The sequence below is a fragment of the Lagopus muta genome, chromosome 2, assembly GCF_023343835.1.
Source record: "Lagopus muta isolate bLagMut1 chromosome 2, bLagMut1 primary, whole genome shotgun sequence".
In the NCBI taxonomy this organism is placed as follows: Eukaryota; Metazoa; Chordata; class Aves; order Galliformes; family Phasianidae; genus Lagopus; species Lagopus muta.
The window spans coordinates 14,120,368-14,135,558 of NC_064434.1; the positions used below are offsets into that span (position 1 = coordinate 14,120,368).

At 43.7% G+C, this 15,191-nt stretch overlaps 2 protein-coding genes across 7 annotated transcripts in view; one reads left to right on the top strand and one right to left on the bottom strand.

Moving 5' to 3' along the window:
* PDIA6 (protein disulfide isomerase family A member 6) lies at positions 1 to 13,146 on the top strand. The gene is made up of 13 exons (XM_048937600.1): positions 1 to 97; positions 2,211 to 2,352; positions 3,470 to 3,527; positions 4,222 to 4,348; positions 4,820 to 4,926; positions 6,768 to 6,901; positions 7,289 to 7,403; positions 8,242 to 8,382; positions 9,522 to 9,606; positions 9,695 to 9,767; positions 10,767 to 10,925; positions 11,773 to 11,869; positions 12,658 to 13,146. Exons 1-13 carry the CDS (start codon positions 64 to 66, stop codon positions 12,727 to 12,729), a joined length of 1,344 nt encoding a protein of 447 aa, XP_048793557.1. The 5' UTR covers positions 1 to 63; the 3' UTR covers positions 12,730 to 13,146.
* Positions 12,978 to 15,191, bottom strand: part of ATP6V1C2 (ATPase H+ transporting V1 subunit C2) — a 22,546-nt gene continuing 20,332 nt past the window's right edge. For all 6 annotated transcript variants that reach the window (XM_048937606.1, XM_048937607.1, XM_048937602.1 and 3 more), the window contains exon 13: positions 12,978 to 14,580. In XM_048937606.1, coding sequence (XP_048793563.1) covers positions 14,485 to 14,580 — 96 coding nt within the window. In that variant the 3' untranslated portion in view covers positions 12,978 to 14,484. The remainder of the gene's footprint in view (positions 14,581 to 15,191) is intronic.

Consider the following 15,191-nt stretch of genomic DNA (forward strand, 5'->3'; position numbering starts at 1 on the left):
GGAACGTGGGGGCAGGGCCGGGCGGGCAGTGAGGAGCGGCGGTGGCGGCGGGCGGCTGTAGCCATGGGGGTGCGCGGAGCTGGCGGCGTGTGGTGGGGTAAGGGCGGCGCTGGGGCTCCTGAGGGCTTGGTGGTGGGGCCGGGGAGCGAGCCGCGGTGCGGTAGTCGGGAAGGGAGGAGTTCCGCGGGGTCTCAGAGTATGAGGGGGCGGCAGGCCGCGCCTAGAGATGAGCCGTGGCCGCTGTGCTGGCGGAGGAAGCGCGAAGGGCCCGGCGGGGAGCAGCAGGAGGAGGAGGGGTGAATTAACGGTAGACAAAGGGCTGGGAGCGGCGCTGCTCCGATACGGAGGGGCACGAAGTGACGTCCCGCGGCGGCAGCTTTCCTTGCCGGCCCTTCGGGCGTAACGTGGCTCTTTGAAGGCCAGGCTGGTGGCACTGCTGGCTGCCTGCTTTGCTTACGTGAGGAATCTGCTTCGGATGGCCGCTGATCTGACTGGTTCCGCCCGCTGTGGATTTCATACAGTTGCAGATGTGCGTTCTCCTGGCTTAAATGCCCGTAGAAAACGATCTTGTTATTTGCTGTGGATGGTTTAAGTCTTGCGTGTTTCGTGTGTGAGAGTTAGAATAAAACCCAAAGCACAGCGGTGCTGACCTTAGTAAACTGCACTGTATGCTTTCTTCTCTGGGTTCTCTTTGGCAGATCTTCTTCATGACCTTGAACTTTTCTATTTGAAGTTACTGAAGTAGTTGAGTGAGCTCTGTTCAGTTGCTGAATGTGTTTGCCACAAATCTCTTGAATGATTATAAAACATGCTGGTTTCAATTCAGTCATCTCATTCCGTTTTGGGAAGGGTTCTCAGTTGAGATTGAGCCCTGAAAGTGTACTGGTCTGCACTGAGGCAATAATGAAGGGGCAGACTCAACCTAACATGGAAGTCTGGTGGTGGAAACCAGTGACGATCACCCCGAGAGAAGGGGCTGGGAGATGCTGGTAAGGGTGTTACACAGTGGATAAGGTACTGGTTTGCAGTGGCAGTTCAGCCCTGACCTCTGAGCATCCAAAACATGTTACTTTTTGTTTCCCTCACCTGCAGAATATGTATAACGTAACTGGACTTGCTGAGCAGGGCTGCTAATGCATAGGTTGTGCTGCACAGTCTGTACCACATAGGTGCTGTAGAATTTTTGCATCTCTGAGCTGTATCTTTCTCTCATATTTGATCTTGAAGGAAGTAAATATGCAGTTTGCTATGCAAATTGTAGCCACTTGCAGAAGAGCCAACTATTTTTGCCTAGTTCTGACTTCAGTGTCTGAGCTTTTACTTCTGAGTCAGTGATTAAAAAAAAAAGTCTTCCATTGCATGAATTGCGTTACAAAGATGCTCGTTGTTATCATCATATCATCTCTTAATTCTGACAAGATAGAGGAAAGGGCTGTGAGATTGTATGTGGAAAGTCTCAAATAGTAATAAGATATAGAAGTGACCAGAAACATGAAATGCATTTGAACGGCTTGCTGCATCTTTGTGTCGTTTCACTGGGGAGTTCTGTTGTTACAGCTCTAAGGGTGCTCAAGTTGCTAACTAGAGATTTAGTAGCTGTTCTCCAGTCTGTTGCTAGATGAACAAATCAATGCTGGATTAGCATCCTCAGAAAGAATGAAGGTAGTTAAGCTACTGATGCATCAGATGCTGGTCCTAAAATTAGTATAGCTGTGCTAACACTGCTTGGGGCAGTTCTGCATTATGTGATGCTATGAAAGGTGTGTGTGCTAAGTGCAGTCAACTGAGAATATGTTGTGCTGGAGAGATGGTTGGATGGTTTTGGAGGTTCCATGAAAGTGAACTGAAGAAGAAAAATTGTAGCTGATCTTGGGGATCCACATGGAAGTCTGTGTGGTGCCAGCTGTAGTTAGAGTTGTAGCTTTGACAAAATGTTCTTTGGAGATCCTCAGCGTAGCAGAGGTCCAGCTAGCTGTAGGCACAGGAAATGTAGTATATGATCCAGTGGGATCATGGTGTAAGTGGTGAGTAGCATACATGTTGTCTTCTGTTTTACAAGCTGGAATCCTTTTCTTTTTTTTTTTTTTTTTTTTTTTTCCTTTCTGCTGATGTGAAGACTTGCTAGAGGAGGGGAGACAATTTAATCATGTGGGCAGGAGAGCTGAAAATGGTTTCTGGGAATGCTGATTGTTTTGATTCTTTCCTTCTAGGCACAGTGAGCTGCACGTTATTCCTGGCAGTGAACGGTTTATATTCAGCCAGTGATGATGTGATAGAGCTGACACCAACCAACTTCAACAAGGAGGTCATTCAGAGTGAGAGCCTGTGGCTCGTGGAGTTCTACGCCCCATGGTGAGCATTACAACTGTGTACTTGGTGCTTCTGCAAGAGCAAACATAGGAATCTGTTGCTGATAAGTCCAGAGTTCACTGATGGTACATGTGTCAGCTTGGTGGTGTCATAAACAGAAAATAGTTGTCGTTGAGATTTCTTTTTAAGTATCTTCATCAGAGAGAAAAGGGAAAAATGGGCAAATGCTGTAACAACAAAGCCTTATATGCTATTTTACTGCTGCAGTGTTTTAACTGAAATGAAAATTGAAAATGACTTATCAAGTGCAGTAGATAAGTTGGAAGGCACTTCAGCTCTGTCTTAACTTCAGTCAGATGTGAAGCACAGATCTGAATGGACGCTTACCATTTATAAATACTGGCTTTGTGGATCTTAATTTGCTGCCCTTTTCTCCCATGCAGCTTGTATTCAGAGCAGACTTCTGTAACAACCTGCCTGCAAAGTCTGATCATGCATATTCCATCTTTGCACAAATCTTCTGCCCACAGCTTCCACATCCTAATGAAGGGCCCTTCACTGCAACAGGCTGAAGGTGTTTGAACTGGGTGGTTCAGAAGACTTGACCTACTGTCTCTTCTAGTGCTGTTGCAGCTTTCCTGGCTAAACAGTGGGAATCAAGTGTAGTTTCAGTAAATGGCCAGCTTCTCTTTCCCTTCAGACTTATTGTGCCATGATTGTATGCTGGTTGCCAGTTAGTTGTGGGTCTTCTGGAGATGTCTGTGGGAGCTGGTGTGCCAAAAACTCCTGCTAATTAAGGAGTTACCTCTAGAATCAACTTTTCAGTCCTCATCACAGAGCCATTTTATCTTTCAGCATTTTAGAAACAGAAGGGGCTGTGTGCAAATCTGGATTTTGATGCTCACTTTTACCTACGTGAATATATATGTATGTATATGTATCTCTATAAAACACAGGGGCATTTCTCTTCAGGTGGCTGAGGGATGATCTGAGGTAGCATAGTCTGTTCCCCTCTTCTTGGGTAGAACTCCTGTGGTTTGCAGTGTGCAGGTGTTCTGTAATTTCAAACCCCGCCAGGCCCTGTACTTCATGAGCTACTGATGCAGATCGGAATGAATGTTACTGTTACTTTTTGCTGTTTCTTTTTTTCATTCAAAAGGTGTGGTCATTGTCAAAGGCTAACCCCTGAGTGGAAGAAAGCTGCAACAGCATTAAAAGTAAGTTTGACTTCTCACAAGTGTGCTTTTGTGGCAGTGGAGTAAAGCCTAGCTGTCATTTGGCTTAGAAACATGAAAGCAGAATGGAAATCCCCCAAATTGTACCAGTTTAATTATACTTCTCCTGCTGCAGAAGCAGCCTGTCCCAGGTGATTAAAAGACCATCTAAAAATATTAAATAATAATAAAAAAAAGTAAAAGAAGCAAGTCAGTGTTGTCCCAGTAAGTTTCCATTGCTGTTTTCCAAGACTGCTTTTAACAGGACCACAAGACTGTAGAATCCAGCTATCCCCAAAATAGCATGTTTCTCTTTTCTTCTTCTCACCCTCTTCTCCCCTCCTTTTGAGGTACAGGAACAGCATGAACTGAGTATTTGAGCACAGCTTTGTAAGCTGTTGGTGATGAGTGCTGCTTTTATTGTAGAAAACTTGATTGTGCAGTGATCTGCTGAGCTCTTTCCCAAAAAAGGAGAATGTAAAATATATATTCCTTTTTGGGGAGAAAAACTATGTAAAGCTTTCAGATTGAAGAAAGAAATGAGCATGTGAGGCGTTCCCTAGTTCAGTGCTTTTTGAGGAGCTGCACCTTTCATTTGGTGGCTGTTTTCTTACCTTACTAATAACTTCCCACCATGCACAGTCCGTGTTACATCACTGTAGAAGGTTTGTCTGAGTTTTAGTTCTTATTTCCACAGGGTGTAGTGAAAGTAGGTGCAGTAGATGCGGATAAGCATCAGTCCTTGGGTGGACAGTATGGAGTCAGAGGTTTTCCAACTATCAAGATATTTGGAGCCAACAAAAACAAAGCAGAAGATTATCAGGGTAAGTGTGATACTCTTTCATGTGCTGCATGCCTATTAGCATTCCTGAATATAGTAATGATGCTAGCTGTTAGTGCTGGCTCGTGTGGCATTTCTTCCATGTGTGGTGGTATGGTAATGGAGAGAGACGGGTGGGTGAGATTTGTTTGACCAGCTGTGAGTGTCCTGTCAGCGGTTTTTATTTGATGGAGGTTGGTAAGCAGTTCCTGAAGAATACTCATTTCCTGCTGTTTACTGGGAGCTTGCCACAGTCATCTCTCCATCAGATAAAGTGCATATATGAAAAGCAGAAAGTAAATCTTGTTGCTTTTGTTTTAAGTCAGCGTCCCACTGCTGTATCGCTCTCAGCCCAGCCCTGCTTTTCCTGAAGGATCCCAAGGGAGAGAATTTGTTCCTTACTCTTGTGATTAACTCAGTAGCCTGCCTGAGAAGCAATTTGGTGCTTTAGTGATTCGTTTTTGTTGCTTTGCAGGTGGCAGGACAAGTGAAGCCATTGTTGATGCTGCACTAAGCGCTCTTCGGTCCCTGGTGAAAGACCGTCTCAGTGGCAGAAGTGGAGGATACAGTTCTGGGAGACAGGTATTGGAGGAAATGTGGTGGTGGTTTGTTTTAGCTGGAGGGTGGCCTGTGCAGAAGGAGACAGGCTTGTGCTCCCTATTCTCTAAGTTGGAAGAGGCTTCCTAATTTTATCTAGTCCAGTCTCCTGCTCAGCAGAGTGTCAGTTAGAGCACTTTGCTTTGGGCTACGTCAGGGACATAGGGGCTACAGGGACTGAAGTCTCTGGGCAGCCTTTACTGGTGTTTGATCACCCTTACAGGAGGAACATTTTCTTAGATGCTTAAATTGAATTCTTGTGCTTCAACTTGGACCCTTATTTTTTGCTCGGTCCTTGGACATTAGAGAAGAGTCTGGCTTTTCTTTATTCCCTTACACCCAGGAATTTATATACACAAAAAGGATTCTCACTGGGCCTTCTTTCTTGCAGACTTAGCGATCTCAGCTCTCTCAACCTCTCCTACTATGTCAGATGCACAAAGCCCTTAATTAGCTTTTCCCCCGGCTAGACTTACTCCAGAGTGTGCATGCCTCTGTTACACTGGGAAGCCCAGAACTGGACCCAGCACTGCATATGTTTGTCACCAATGCTGAGCAGAAAAAAAGATTACCTACCTCAACCTTCTGGTAGCTCCTGCCTAATGCTACGCAGGAGGTTGCTGGCTTCTTTGCCACAGGAGTGCCTTAGTAGATCAAGTGCAACCTGTTCTCTACCAGGACCATGTGCATGGAGTTATTCATCTCCAGGTGCACTGCTTTACCTCTCACTGTGTTGAACTTGGAGATAGTCTGCTTCTCCACCTGACTGAGGTAGCTCTGGATGGCAGCACGTCCATCTGGTGCTTCACACATTTACTGAGAGAAGTTTGCTGAGGGTGTGCACTCGGTCCCACTGTCAAGGTGGGGAAGATGTAGAAGCAGTGTTGTGCTGGTGTTGGCCCTTGGCAAATACCAGTAGTGACTTAGTGGTACTTAGCATTGAAGATTGCAATCCTTTGAACACAGCAGTACAGCAGTCCAACTCCCTGCTTATCTAACCTATGCTTTTATCAGTTCCTGAATGAGGATTTTAGGGAAAACAGTGTCACAAATATCATGAAGTCAGGATAGGTAACATCCACTGCTGTCTCCTTACCCACCAAGCTGGTTATCCATCACAGAGAGCTATCAGGTCAGCATGTTTTCTCCTCAGTAAATCTTTGCTGACTACTCCGAATGACCTTTGTGTCCTTCATTTGGTTGGAAATGCCTTCTGGAAGGATTTGCTCTGTGACCTTTCCAGAGATTAAGGGTCTTGAAGCCTGCTTGGCATTGGGATGAGTTTCTTAGGTTTTCTTTAAATTTGGTGGTATTTGCTCTAGTTGGTTTACTGCATTTCTCCCTGAAGATAAATGGAAAAGCTTCTGACTCATACTACCATTTCAAAATCATTTTTCATGCATCCACGTTCTCAGGTTGGTAAGAATAGAAGCCCTTGTTAGACTGTGCCATGTGGTTTATATCCCACTGGCATGTTTTGTATCGAAAGCAGGGCACAGAGATGGGTGTGATGGGAAGTAGAAGCACTTCGTTCTCAGATTGATCTGAGCATGAAGAACTGGGGAAGTGTTCCTGCATCCTCCTGGTAGTTAGTTTGACCTGAATGCTGTTTATGAGAAAAGGTTCACTTGCTGTTTTTTGAAAGTGCTGTGGGAATAGGCTGCATGCATTTGTTGTCAGTTCTAAAATGGGAAAGCTGTATGACCTAACTCTCCCTGTTTTGTATATTCAAATAAAGACCATTTGGTGCAACACAACACTGAATACCTCGTGTGGGAAACCCATTTTGGTTGCCTGACACGTGAGGGTCTATTTGTTTCTTACAGAGCCGAGAGAGTGGAGGTGGAGATAAGAAGGACGTGGTTGAACTGACTGATGACAGCTTCGATAAGAATGTCATAAACAGTGACGATGTGTGGATGGTGGAGTTCTATGCCCCATGGTGTGGGCACTGCAAAAAGTGAGTTCCTTTGTTTTTGTTGCTTTGTTGTTGTTTGTGTGCAGTACCCTTCATCCCCTGAAAGGGGCTTTGGTTATATCAGAAGTTGTTCATTGGTTGGTTGGTTTTTTAATGTAATGTGCTTTTAGAGTACCTTGTTTTTGCTTTGGCTGCACTCCTCTCTGGCAGTAAAATTGCTGATTATCAGTAGAAATAAGATTCAGAGGTGGATTAACTTTCTCACCCCTTTAGATCCAGGATGTCATTGGAATAATCCAGCTAGCTGTTATATTCTGCAGATTCTTTTTCTTTTCCCCCTGAGTGGAGCATGCTGTGTGGTGTTGGAATGTGGTATGCTTCTGCTATAGATCTGGGGGAGCTCGGAACACCAATCATCTTGTTTTTCAGTCTGGAGCCAGAATGGGCAGCTGCTGCCACTGAGGTGAAGGAACAAACCAAGGGAAAAGTCAAGCTGGCTGCAGTAGATGCAACAGTCAATCAGATGCTGGCAAGCCGATATGGGGTGAGTGTGCTTTGCAGTGATGGCATTTTCTTTCCTGTCCCTGGTAAGCCAGATTTTCCTTCAATCTTACTGATCTTAACCTGGCACTACTTGTGTTGTATTAAGTGGCACATACAATTTGTATGCAGTTAATTCTTGAATGTCAGTAGCAACATGAAAGGAGTTAGAGGGAAGGGGTAAATTTGAATGTTGCTGATGAGTAAAGCAGTTTATCGTTGTAACGTCTTGAATGGCTCTGTCAACTGAAGTGAGAGATCATCCTTCAGATGTGTATGTTGGAGAATGCTTGGAGAACATACGCAGCTCTGAGCCGTGTGTCAGGAGTTGCAGTGCCAGCATTAACTGCCTTGAGCAGCTGTGCTGTGTGCTCAAAGCAAACTGCCTTTTTTTAAAATATATGGGAGGGTTTACGCTGTGCTGCTTGTTTTCCCTGTGAGTGCAGGTAGCTGGCAATCAGGAGCACTAAGAGTGTTGCATTTGAAGTGTAGCAGAGGAAGCCTGTGGCACATCTGTTGCCCTGTGGGCACTGCACTCTCTCTCCTGAGACAAATTAGGAAACCAGTGCCTAGGAAGTGGAAAGTGCACAATGCTCAGTCACTGTGATCTGAGGCTGAAGCCTTTGCTGCTTGTCTGTCCTAAAACTTGAAACATTGTTGCAGTGTGTTAGCGCTGTTTTGAATTGTTACAAGGGAACAATGTCATTGCTGCTGCAGTGTGTTTTAAGGTTCACCTAGATGTTAAATCTCTTCCTCTTAATGTAGGGTACAGCAGAGTAGTGGATGCCATCCACCATAAACGTTCAGCTTTATTTAGCTGGTTATTTTAACTTGTCTTGCAGATTCGTGGTTTTCCCACAATTAAAATATTCCAGAAAGGAGAAGACCCTGTTGATTATGATGGAGGAAGAACCAGGTCTGACATCATTGCTCGTGCTCTGGATCTGTTTTCTGATAACGCACCACCGCCTGAGCTCCTGGAGGTCTCTCTACTTCATTTATTACTTTCCAAATTTCTTCTCCATTATATCCTTTGTAGCTTTTACAGGACTGTATTGATTGTACATGAAACTACCAAGTTGTGCTGCTTGTGGCAGAAATAGGCAAGAATAGCAAGTAGTTTTCTGTTATTCTTACTGTGAATGTCCTGTTCGTTGGAGGGCTGAGAATCGGTACAGTGAAGGCACCAACAGCACTGGTGTCAGTACATCTGAATTCTCTGAGAGAGAAATGAGTGAAAGGTTGAGTGAAGAACAAGACAGTGGGACTTTATCTGTGCTGTCCAGTAGGAGTTGTATGAAGGCTGACACAACCTGTTGTCCAAAAATTTCTGCCTTTAGTATGGTGACTTCTGGTTCTGGCTTGATGAAAGTAGGATTGGAGTCTGAATCAGTTGTCTACAAAGTGGGGTATGTGCACCCTCAGTGCACAAGACAGCCCTACAACTGCGCTGTAGGAAGAAAAAACATCTTCACTGTTAATAAAATGATCATTTAATGAGATGATTATCTTCACCTGATGTTTTTAATGTCTTTGTATGTGCTTTATAAAATACTAACAGCAGATGGACACAGTTTGTTTAAATATATTTGAGGCTGCAAACTGTGTGGTGCACAAAGTTTGTTGATCACTGGTCTGAGTAAATGGATTGATTCCCTTTTTGAGGACGGGATGTAATTGGGGTTGCTTCATCAAATAGCAATTACATTTCCTTGTCTTCAGCAAATGCTGCACCCTGCTGGCTCCCCTTATGGTAGCAACAGCACTACAGGCACATGTGTAGGTCTGGGTGTGCTGTTTGCAGTGATCAGTAATTAGACCAGTGGTTTGTTTTGCACCAGCCCTGGTCCAGTTATCTTGAGCAGGAGCAACAGTTTGCTGTGTTCCCTGTAAGCCTTGGGTGGTACTGCTTGTTTTCCTGTTGCTGCAGCTCTTAACAGAAGGTTTTATGAATTTCTCGTAGTTAGGGATGCATGAAGCAGGCAGTGCCTTTAAGGTTTGTATTGCTTCAGATGCTTATTACCTTGTCAGATGGAGCTGATGAGCTGTTGGAGGGAAGTGCAGTCACAGCAGGATAACAGAAGTCTTATTTTTAACTTATTTTTCTTTGTCTTTCTTTTAGATTATTAGTGAAGATGTTCTGAAGACCACCTGCGATGCTCATCAGCTCTGCATCATTTCTGTCCTGCCTCATATTCTTGACACAGGTAGGCATACAAGCAAGCAGTCTCCTCTGGGAATTTGTCCCTTTAAGCCTGTGGTTGTGTTAAACTTGTTTAATTGTCTGACAAACAGGAGCCTCGGGGAGGAATTCTTACCTGGATGTCATGTTAAAAATGGCTGAGAAATACAAAAAGAAAATGTGGGGGTAAGTGGCACAGTGGCCTGGTGTTCTTGGATAAGATGTGCACATCTTTAGAGGTGATGGGAAGGAATCTTGTATGACAGTGATGTACCCGTAGACAGAGTTGTTCCTTGTTCTGGATTCTCTATCTTGGTTGTTCACTGTCTGGGCTGAGAGTTGCTTGCAGCTGTAGAATAAACTGTTGTTTTGTTTTTTTTTTTTCTCAAATCCTGCCTGTGCAAGCTGTCAAGGCATTAATGTGATCAAGTACTCTTGTAATGAATGCTACAGTATTTTAGGGTGATATTTTAGACTCTGAGTCTTTTACTGGTGAGTAATGCTGCCAGTGTGACTGTTGCATTTCCCCCCCCTCCAAAAAAAAAAAAATAGCAGTTTATTAACAAATCTCATGCTTCTAAAGGAGCAAACCAGCAAGTTTCCTCTCTTTCTCTAGAATGCATGTTGGTCTCTATGGAAAGTGAGACTTGTTCAGACGCTGACTGCTGAGAAAGAGCAGACCAGCATAAAAGTGTGAGGAAGAAATGTGGAAGTTGGCTGGTTCTAAAGGATCCTTGTGGACTTGCTAAGTATTAGAGAAACTGAGACCTGACCAGTGAGAAAACAGTACTGGGTGAAACGTTGGCCTTTTAGTGTTTGTCCAGAAAATCCTCTACAGTGGGATGTGGTCAGTACTTGGACATAAACCTTGCTTAATGTAGCTAGAGGTGCAGAAAAAATTTGTTCAGGCAGGTAGCATAGCTCTTTCCTTAGAATACTTTGCATGGTTGTGATTCAGCTGAAAAGCAGCTGTGGCAGTGGGGATGGCCTGAAGTGTTGCTCAGGAGCGACTTTCTTCTTCTACTTGGTAGAAGACCTTGCTGTTCCCTGCTGATGTGAATAGCTGGCTCTGTTGAGGGCAGCTCAGAGTGCGGTGCTGACTACGGGGCTGCAAGATGTGTGTGACTAAAATGACTGTAGCGCCTTTCCTGATTTCCATTTCCTATTTTTTTTTCTTACCCTAAGGTGGCTGTGGACTGAAGCTGGTGCTCAGTCAGATCTTGAGAGCTCTTTGGGAATAGGAGGCTTTGGGTATCCAGCAATGGCAGCTGTTAATGCCCGGAAGATGAAATTTGCCCTCCTGAAAGGATCCTTCAGTGAGCAAGGGATCAATGAGTTTCTAAGGTAAGGAATCCTTAAAACGGAAGCTGTGGCTCAAAATAAAGATGGAGAAAGGGATAGAACTACGATGGTTAAGCAGTACCTTTTTTGTAGTGAACAGTTACAGTCAGGAAGTCAGCCTGATTTGATTGTGGTGTTGCTAAGACTTTTGAAAATAGTTAGAAAACCAAGAAGTAAATTTTGATCTTGAAAAACTTCTGTTTCTGCAGTAACCAAAGGAGTTCTTAGAATTTGGTAATCAGTGCTGTTCTACTACAAGTCACCTTTCTGGTCGTGTTCTGTGTCTTATTTGCCCCTGAAAGTATTTAAAAGGATTAGCACTTCAGCTTGTAGTGTTAGCTTTCTTCAGCCAGCATAAGCAGCAGGTGCAGGATGGGATGCCTCCAAGCAGGAGCTGGTTATCCTGGACCCCTTGGAGACAGCAGGGCCTTAGGGTCTGCTTAAAAGAAACGTTTCCAGCTTTTCAAAGTCAGACTTGCATAAAATAGGTCACTCCCAGAACTGGAATTAGAGACTCTTCTTTGAGTTGTATTAACAGTATATTGTGCATCTCTTTAAGGTCCCGCTTTTGTCCATGAGTATTACAGAGGGCACTGCTGAAATATGAAACAGTGTAACTTAAAGTGTTTGTCTCTCTCCGTCTTTGGAATCTTAATTGTGAATTGTCAGTGCTGCTTTAAAGGCTGTTTATCACTTTCTGCTTTGCAAATTGAAAAGCTACTTCAAGATAATTTAGATCTGAGATCTTATTTCTGAAGAAAGGTAGTCAGGCATCTTCCTTTAATCTGAGGCAAGCCCTGTTCCAGGTGGATGGAAACTGAAGAAAATTGTTTAATTCCTTTCCTCTCAGGGAACTGTCTGTTGGTCGAGGTTCTACAGCACCAGTAGGAGGTGGAGCTTTCCCTAAAATTCATGCAGTTGAACCTTGGGATGGCAAAGATGGTGAGGTAAGAAGTGCTCTGTGTCTCCAAGTGCTGCTGTTCTGCGCAGTTCAGAAGCAAAGGGACAGCAACTAAGAACTGGCAGTGTGGCTAGTGGGGGAAACTGCAGCAAGTCATCCTGGTGGTCCAGTGGCAGGAATTAGTTAACAGCAAGGTAGGCACCAGGTTCATCGTCTCCCGTTATGGACAGGCACTCCTGCCTGTCAGAATGTCATAGGAAAGTTCAGTTCCTTGAGGCTGAAATAATGCTTTATTAACCACTGCTGAGTAAGGAAGATTGTAGCGTGTGCACCTAAGGCCCAAAAGTTGTGGAAACTTCTTGATGTACTGATTTTACTGAGTTCATAAGTTAAAGCCCACAGAGTGATCTCAGCATGTTCTTGCTTAAAGTTCAACACTGCTGTAAAAGGCAGTTATCACAGTCTTTGGTCTACTTCAGATGGAATGAAAATACAGCGACCCTGCACATAGCAGGGGGGTTGAGACTAGCTGATCACTGTGGTCCTTTTCAACTCAGGCCATTCTATGATTCTATAATTCTGTGAATATGGTACTAGTTCTGTTACCTTGTCTGATTGCAATTAACTCTATATGGGGTATATTTAATGAATAAGTAGCAAACATTCTTTGTCCAGTCTAAACTCCGATCAGTTGTCCCATGTTCCAAGTGCTGTCAGTTCTTATGAGCCAGAAATGATAGGAGGAAACTTTGCTTTTTCTATGAAGGATCCAACTCAGTGATGCTCCAGTGCTGCTTGCTGACAAACATTTGCTCAAAACTTGCTTTCTCACAGCTTCCAGTTGAAGATGATATCGATCTCAGCGATGTGGATCTGGATGATATCTGGGATAAAGATGAGCTGTGAGATCTTCAGGAATCTTCTTTTCTTGGGAGAGTTTGCGCAGCAGTTTGCAACCTGGTTCACGTTCAGATGGATTTTCCAGTGGCCTTTTTATGGAGAAATAGCACGAGACAGCTGTGCTGTTTGATGCACTGCAGCAGTGAACTGTACGCAACTCAAGAAAACATTGCAGAAATTCTATGAATTGTCATAACCAGTGAACTTGATTGTATTCTGTGTAACGAGTATTTTGAGGACAACATTGATTTTGGTTTTTTTTTTTCTTTGAAACATCTTGGGTTTTATTCTGTTGACAGTGTGCTGTTTGAGTGTTACAGAAGGCTGTTAGTGTAACCAATTTTAAATGTGTTTTTTTTCTTTTCTGTGGAGGTGGAACCTGGTCAGCTTCTGTTTCAATTAAATAAAACAGAATATTTTTGACACAGTGTTAGTCTTGTACAGAGAAATGGAGGTGCACGTGCTAAAAGTTATCCTGGTTTGGATGACTTTTCAGAAGCAAATGGCAGAAGAGAGAGGCTGGTGATGAGAGCTATCCTGAATGCTTTAACTGTGAAAGGTATTGATGGTTTGTGCTAAAGCTTGGTTAGAGAGGCAATCTTAGCTTAAATGTTCTTCAGGCTTCCCTTTCCTATTCTTTCTCAGGGGTTTTCTCTTTCTTTGTGCCAGCCTTGTATGATCATTAAAACAATGGGAGTTGAGTTGCTGCTGCAATGGGAGATGCCATCCAGTAGAAGACACTGCTGAGCTGGGAGCTGCTGGTTTTTTCCCCAGGAGTGGCAGTGAAACTAATCCCCATTTTTAGGGCACGAGTATTTCTAGGTGCTAATAGTAAAAAGCCAAAGTGCTGTCTCTGGCAGATTGGGTCTGGTATTTCTCTTCCTGTCTGACATTATTTTGATATGAAATTGCAGTTTCCTTTGAAGAGGAAGCAGAGTTGGGAGTGAAGACAGCGCTCCTTGTTTTTGTTGTTGTTCATAAGAAAACACCACAGCCTTTTGTTGCTCTCCATGTCTTGTCTACCAGTGTCTAGCAGACTGACCCTGATGGGATCAGTTTGTTTCTAAGTAAGGAATGAAGGAACTGGAAGTTCCCATCTTTTCAAGGAGATAACTTAAAATGGAAATGCATCATCTGGCGTTGTGTGTAAGAGCTTGCCTTGCATAGGGATGAGCTAGGAGCAGTATAATAACTGTTGGCAGCCTGACCACTGATGTGGGGCGGGAAACCTACTTCATTTGTGTTGTCCCAGCTCTTCTAATAAACGTGTTCTAGGATGTGTCTTGGCAAAAACTGAACTTGTGAGCACGTGGAACCACAAGTCATCCTCCAGTCAAGCTTTGAAACTCTTTCTTCTTAAACCAAAGCCTTGGGGCTTTGCTCTGATGCTCTGTCCTTTATTTTATTTTTTTTCCTGGTTGAAGTTCACTTTGTTCCAAAACCAGTACTGTACAATTAGTAGAAACATTAGCCACCACACCAAAAATCAGCCACAAAACTGTTTAATTTTAAATCCAATAGAGATTCCATCTTTGTAACTTACCAAAAAGTAATAAATACTACCATAGTACCACCTGCCTCGGAAATACGTTTTTTTATAATGCTATGAACTGAAGATGTTTGAAGTCACTTAAAAAATTACTGACAGTGTTAGGAATCTTATTCATCAGCATTTCAATTTGAATTTCAACAGCTGAGGATTCTTACAGGATAATATTTGGATCTTGAAAATTAATAGATGAAATAGTTGGTTTGTTCTTCTTAACTGCCATCAAGAAGACTGAGGTCAATCTTGAAATAGACGTAAGGATAGTATTCTTGATTACTCAGTTGTAAACCAGGGATGTCCATGCCAGGCTGCAAAAGGAAACAACATGACTTCAGTATCAATAAAAGCGTTGTGCTGTTCCAAGCTAAAGCAAATTGCTTGCTTCACTTAGGTGGAATGGAGTCTTGTACTTGCTATGCTTAACAAAGAATTTTCAGAGAATCTGGTGTTTGCTCGGTGGTTTTGGTAGGCTGTCTGACACAGTGTTGATATTTCCTTTTTTTCTCCTTGGCTTATGCACTGGGAACTTACTGCTTGCCTGATTTCAGGCAATTGTAAACTCCTTTCGGTTTATCTTCAAATGTGCCCTCGGGGTCTGGGGAAACAAGTATTGCTGCCTGGTGCAGTCCTAGGCTGAGATGTTCAGTGAGTGATGGCCTTCTACAGAGCAAGGAGATCTCAGAGTCCTAGCATTTGTTTTACAGCAGTTCTGTTGCTGGCACTGAGCTGAACGCTTGAAGCTTACCTGGAGGAACTGCCATAAGGGAGCAGACCTATTTCAGGCCAGCAGCTGTAAGCAGCAGATGCTTACAGAAACTGTAATTGCACGCTGCAGCTCTCCGTGATGACCTGACCCTACCTGCCACTAATCCTTTCCATAAGCACCAGGGATTAGAGCTGTTTGCAGGGATCCTCGCGC

Bases quoted from the DNA above. Each gene is read 5' to 3' on its own strand.
- PDIA6 (XM_048937600.1), top strand. From the start codon at position 64: ATGGGGGTGCGCGGAGCTGGCGGCGTGTGGTGGG. The intron at 3,528-4,221 runs GTAAGTTTGACT...TTATTTCCACAG, and splicing joins AAGCTGCAACAGCATTAAAA to GGTGTAGTGAAAGTAGGTGC. The intron at 4,927-6,767 runs GTATTGGAGGAA...TGTTTCTTACAG, and splicing joins GATACAGTTCTGGGAGACAG to AGCCGAGAGAGTGGAGGTGG.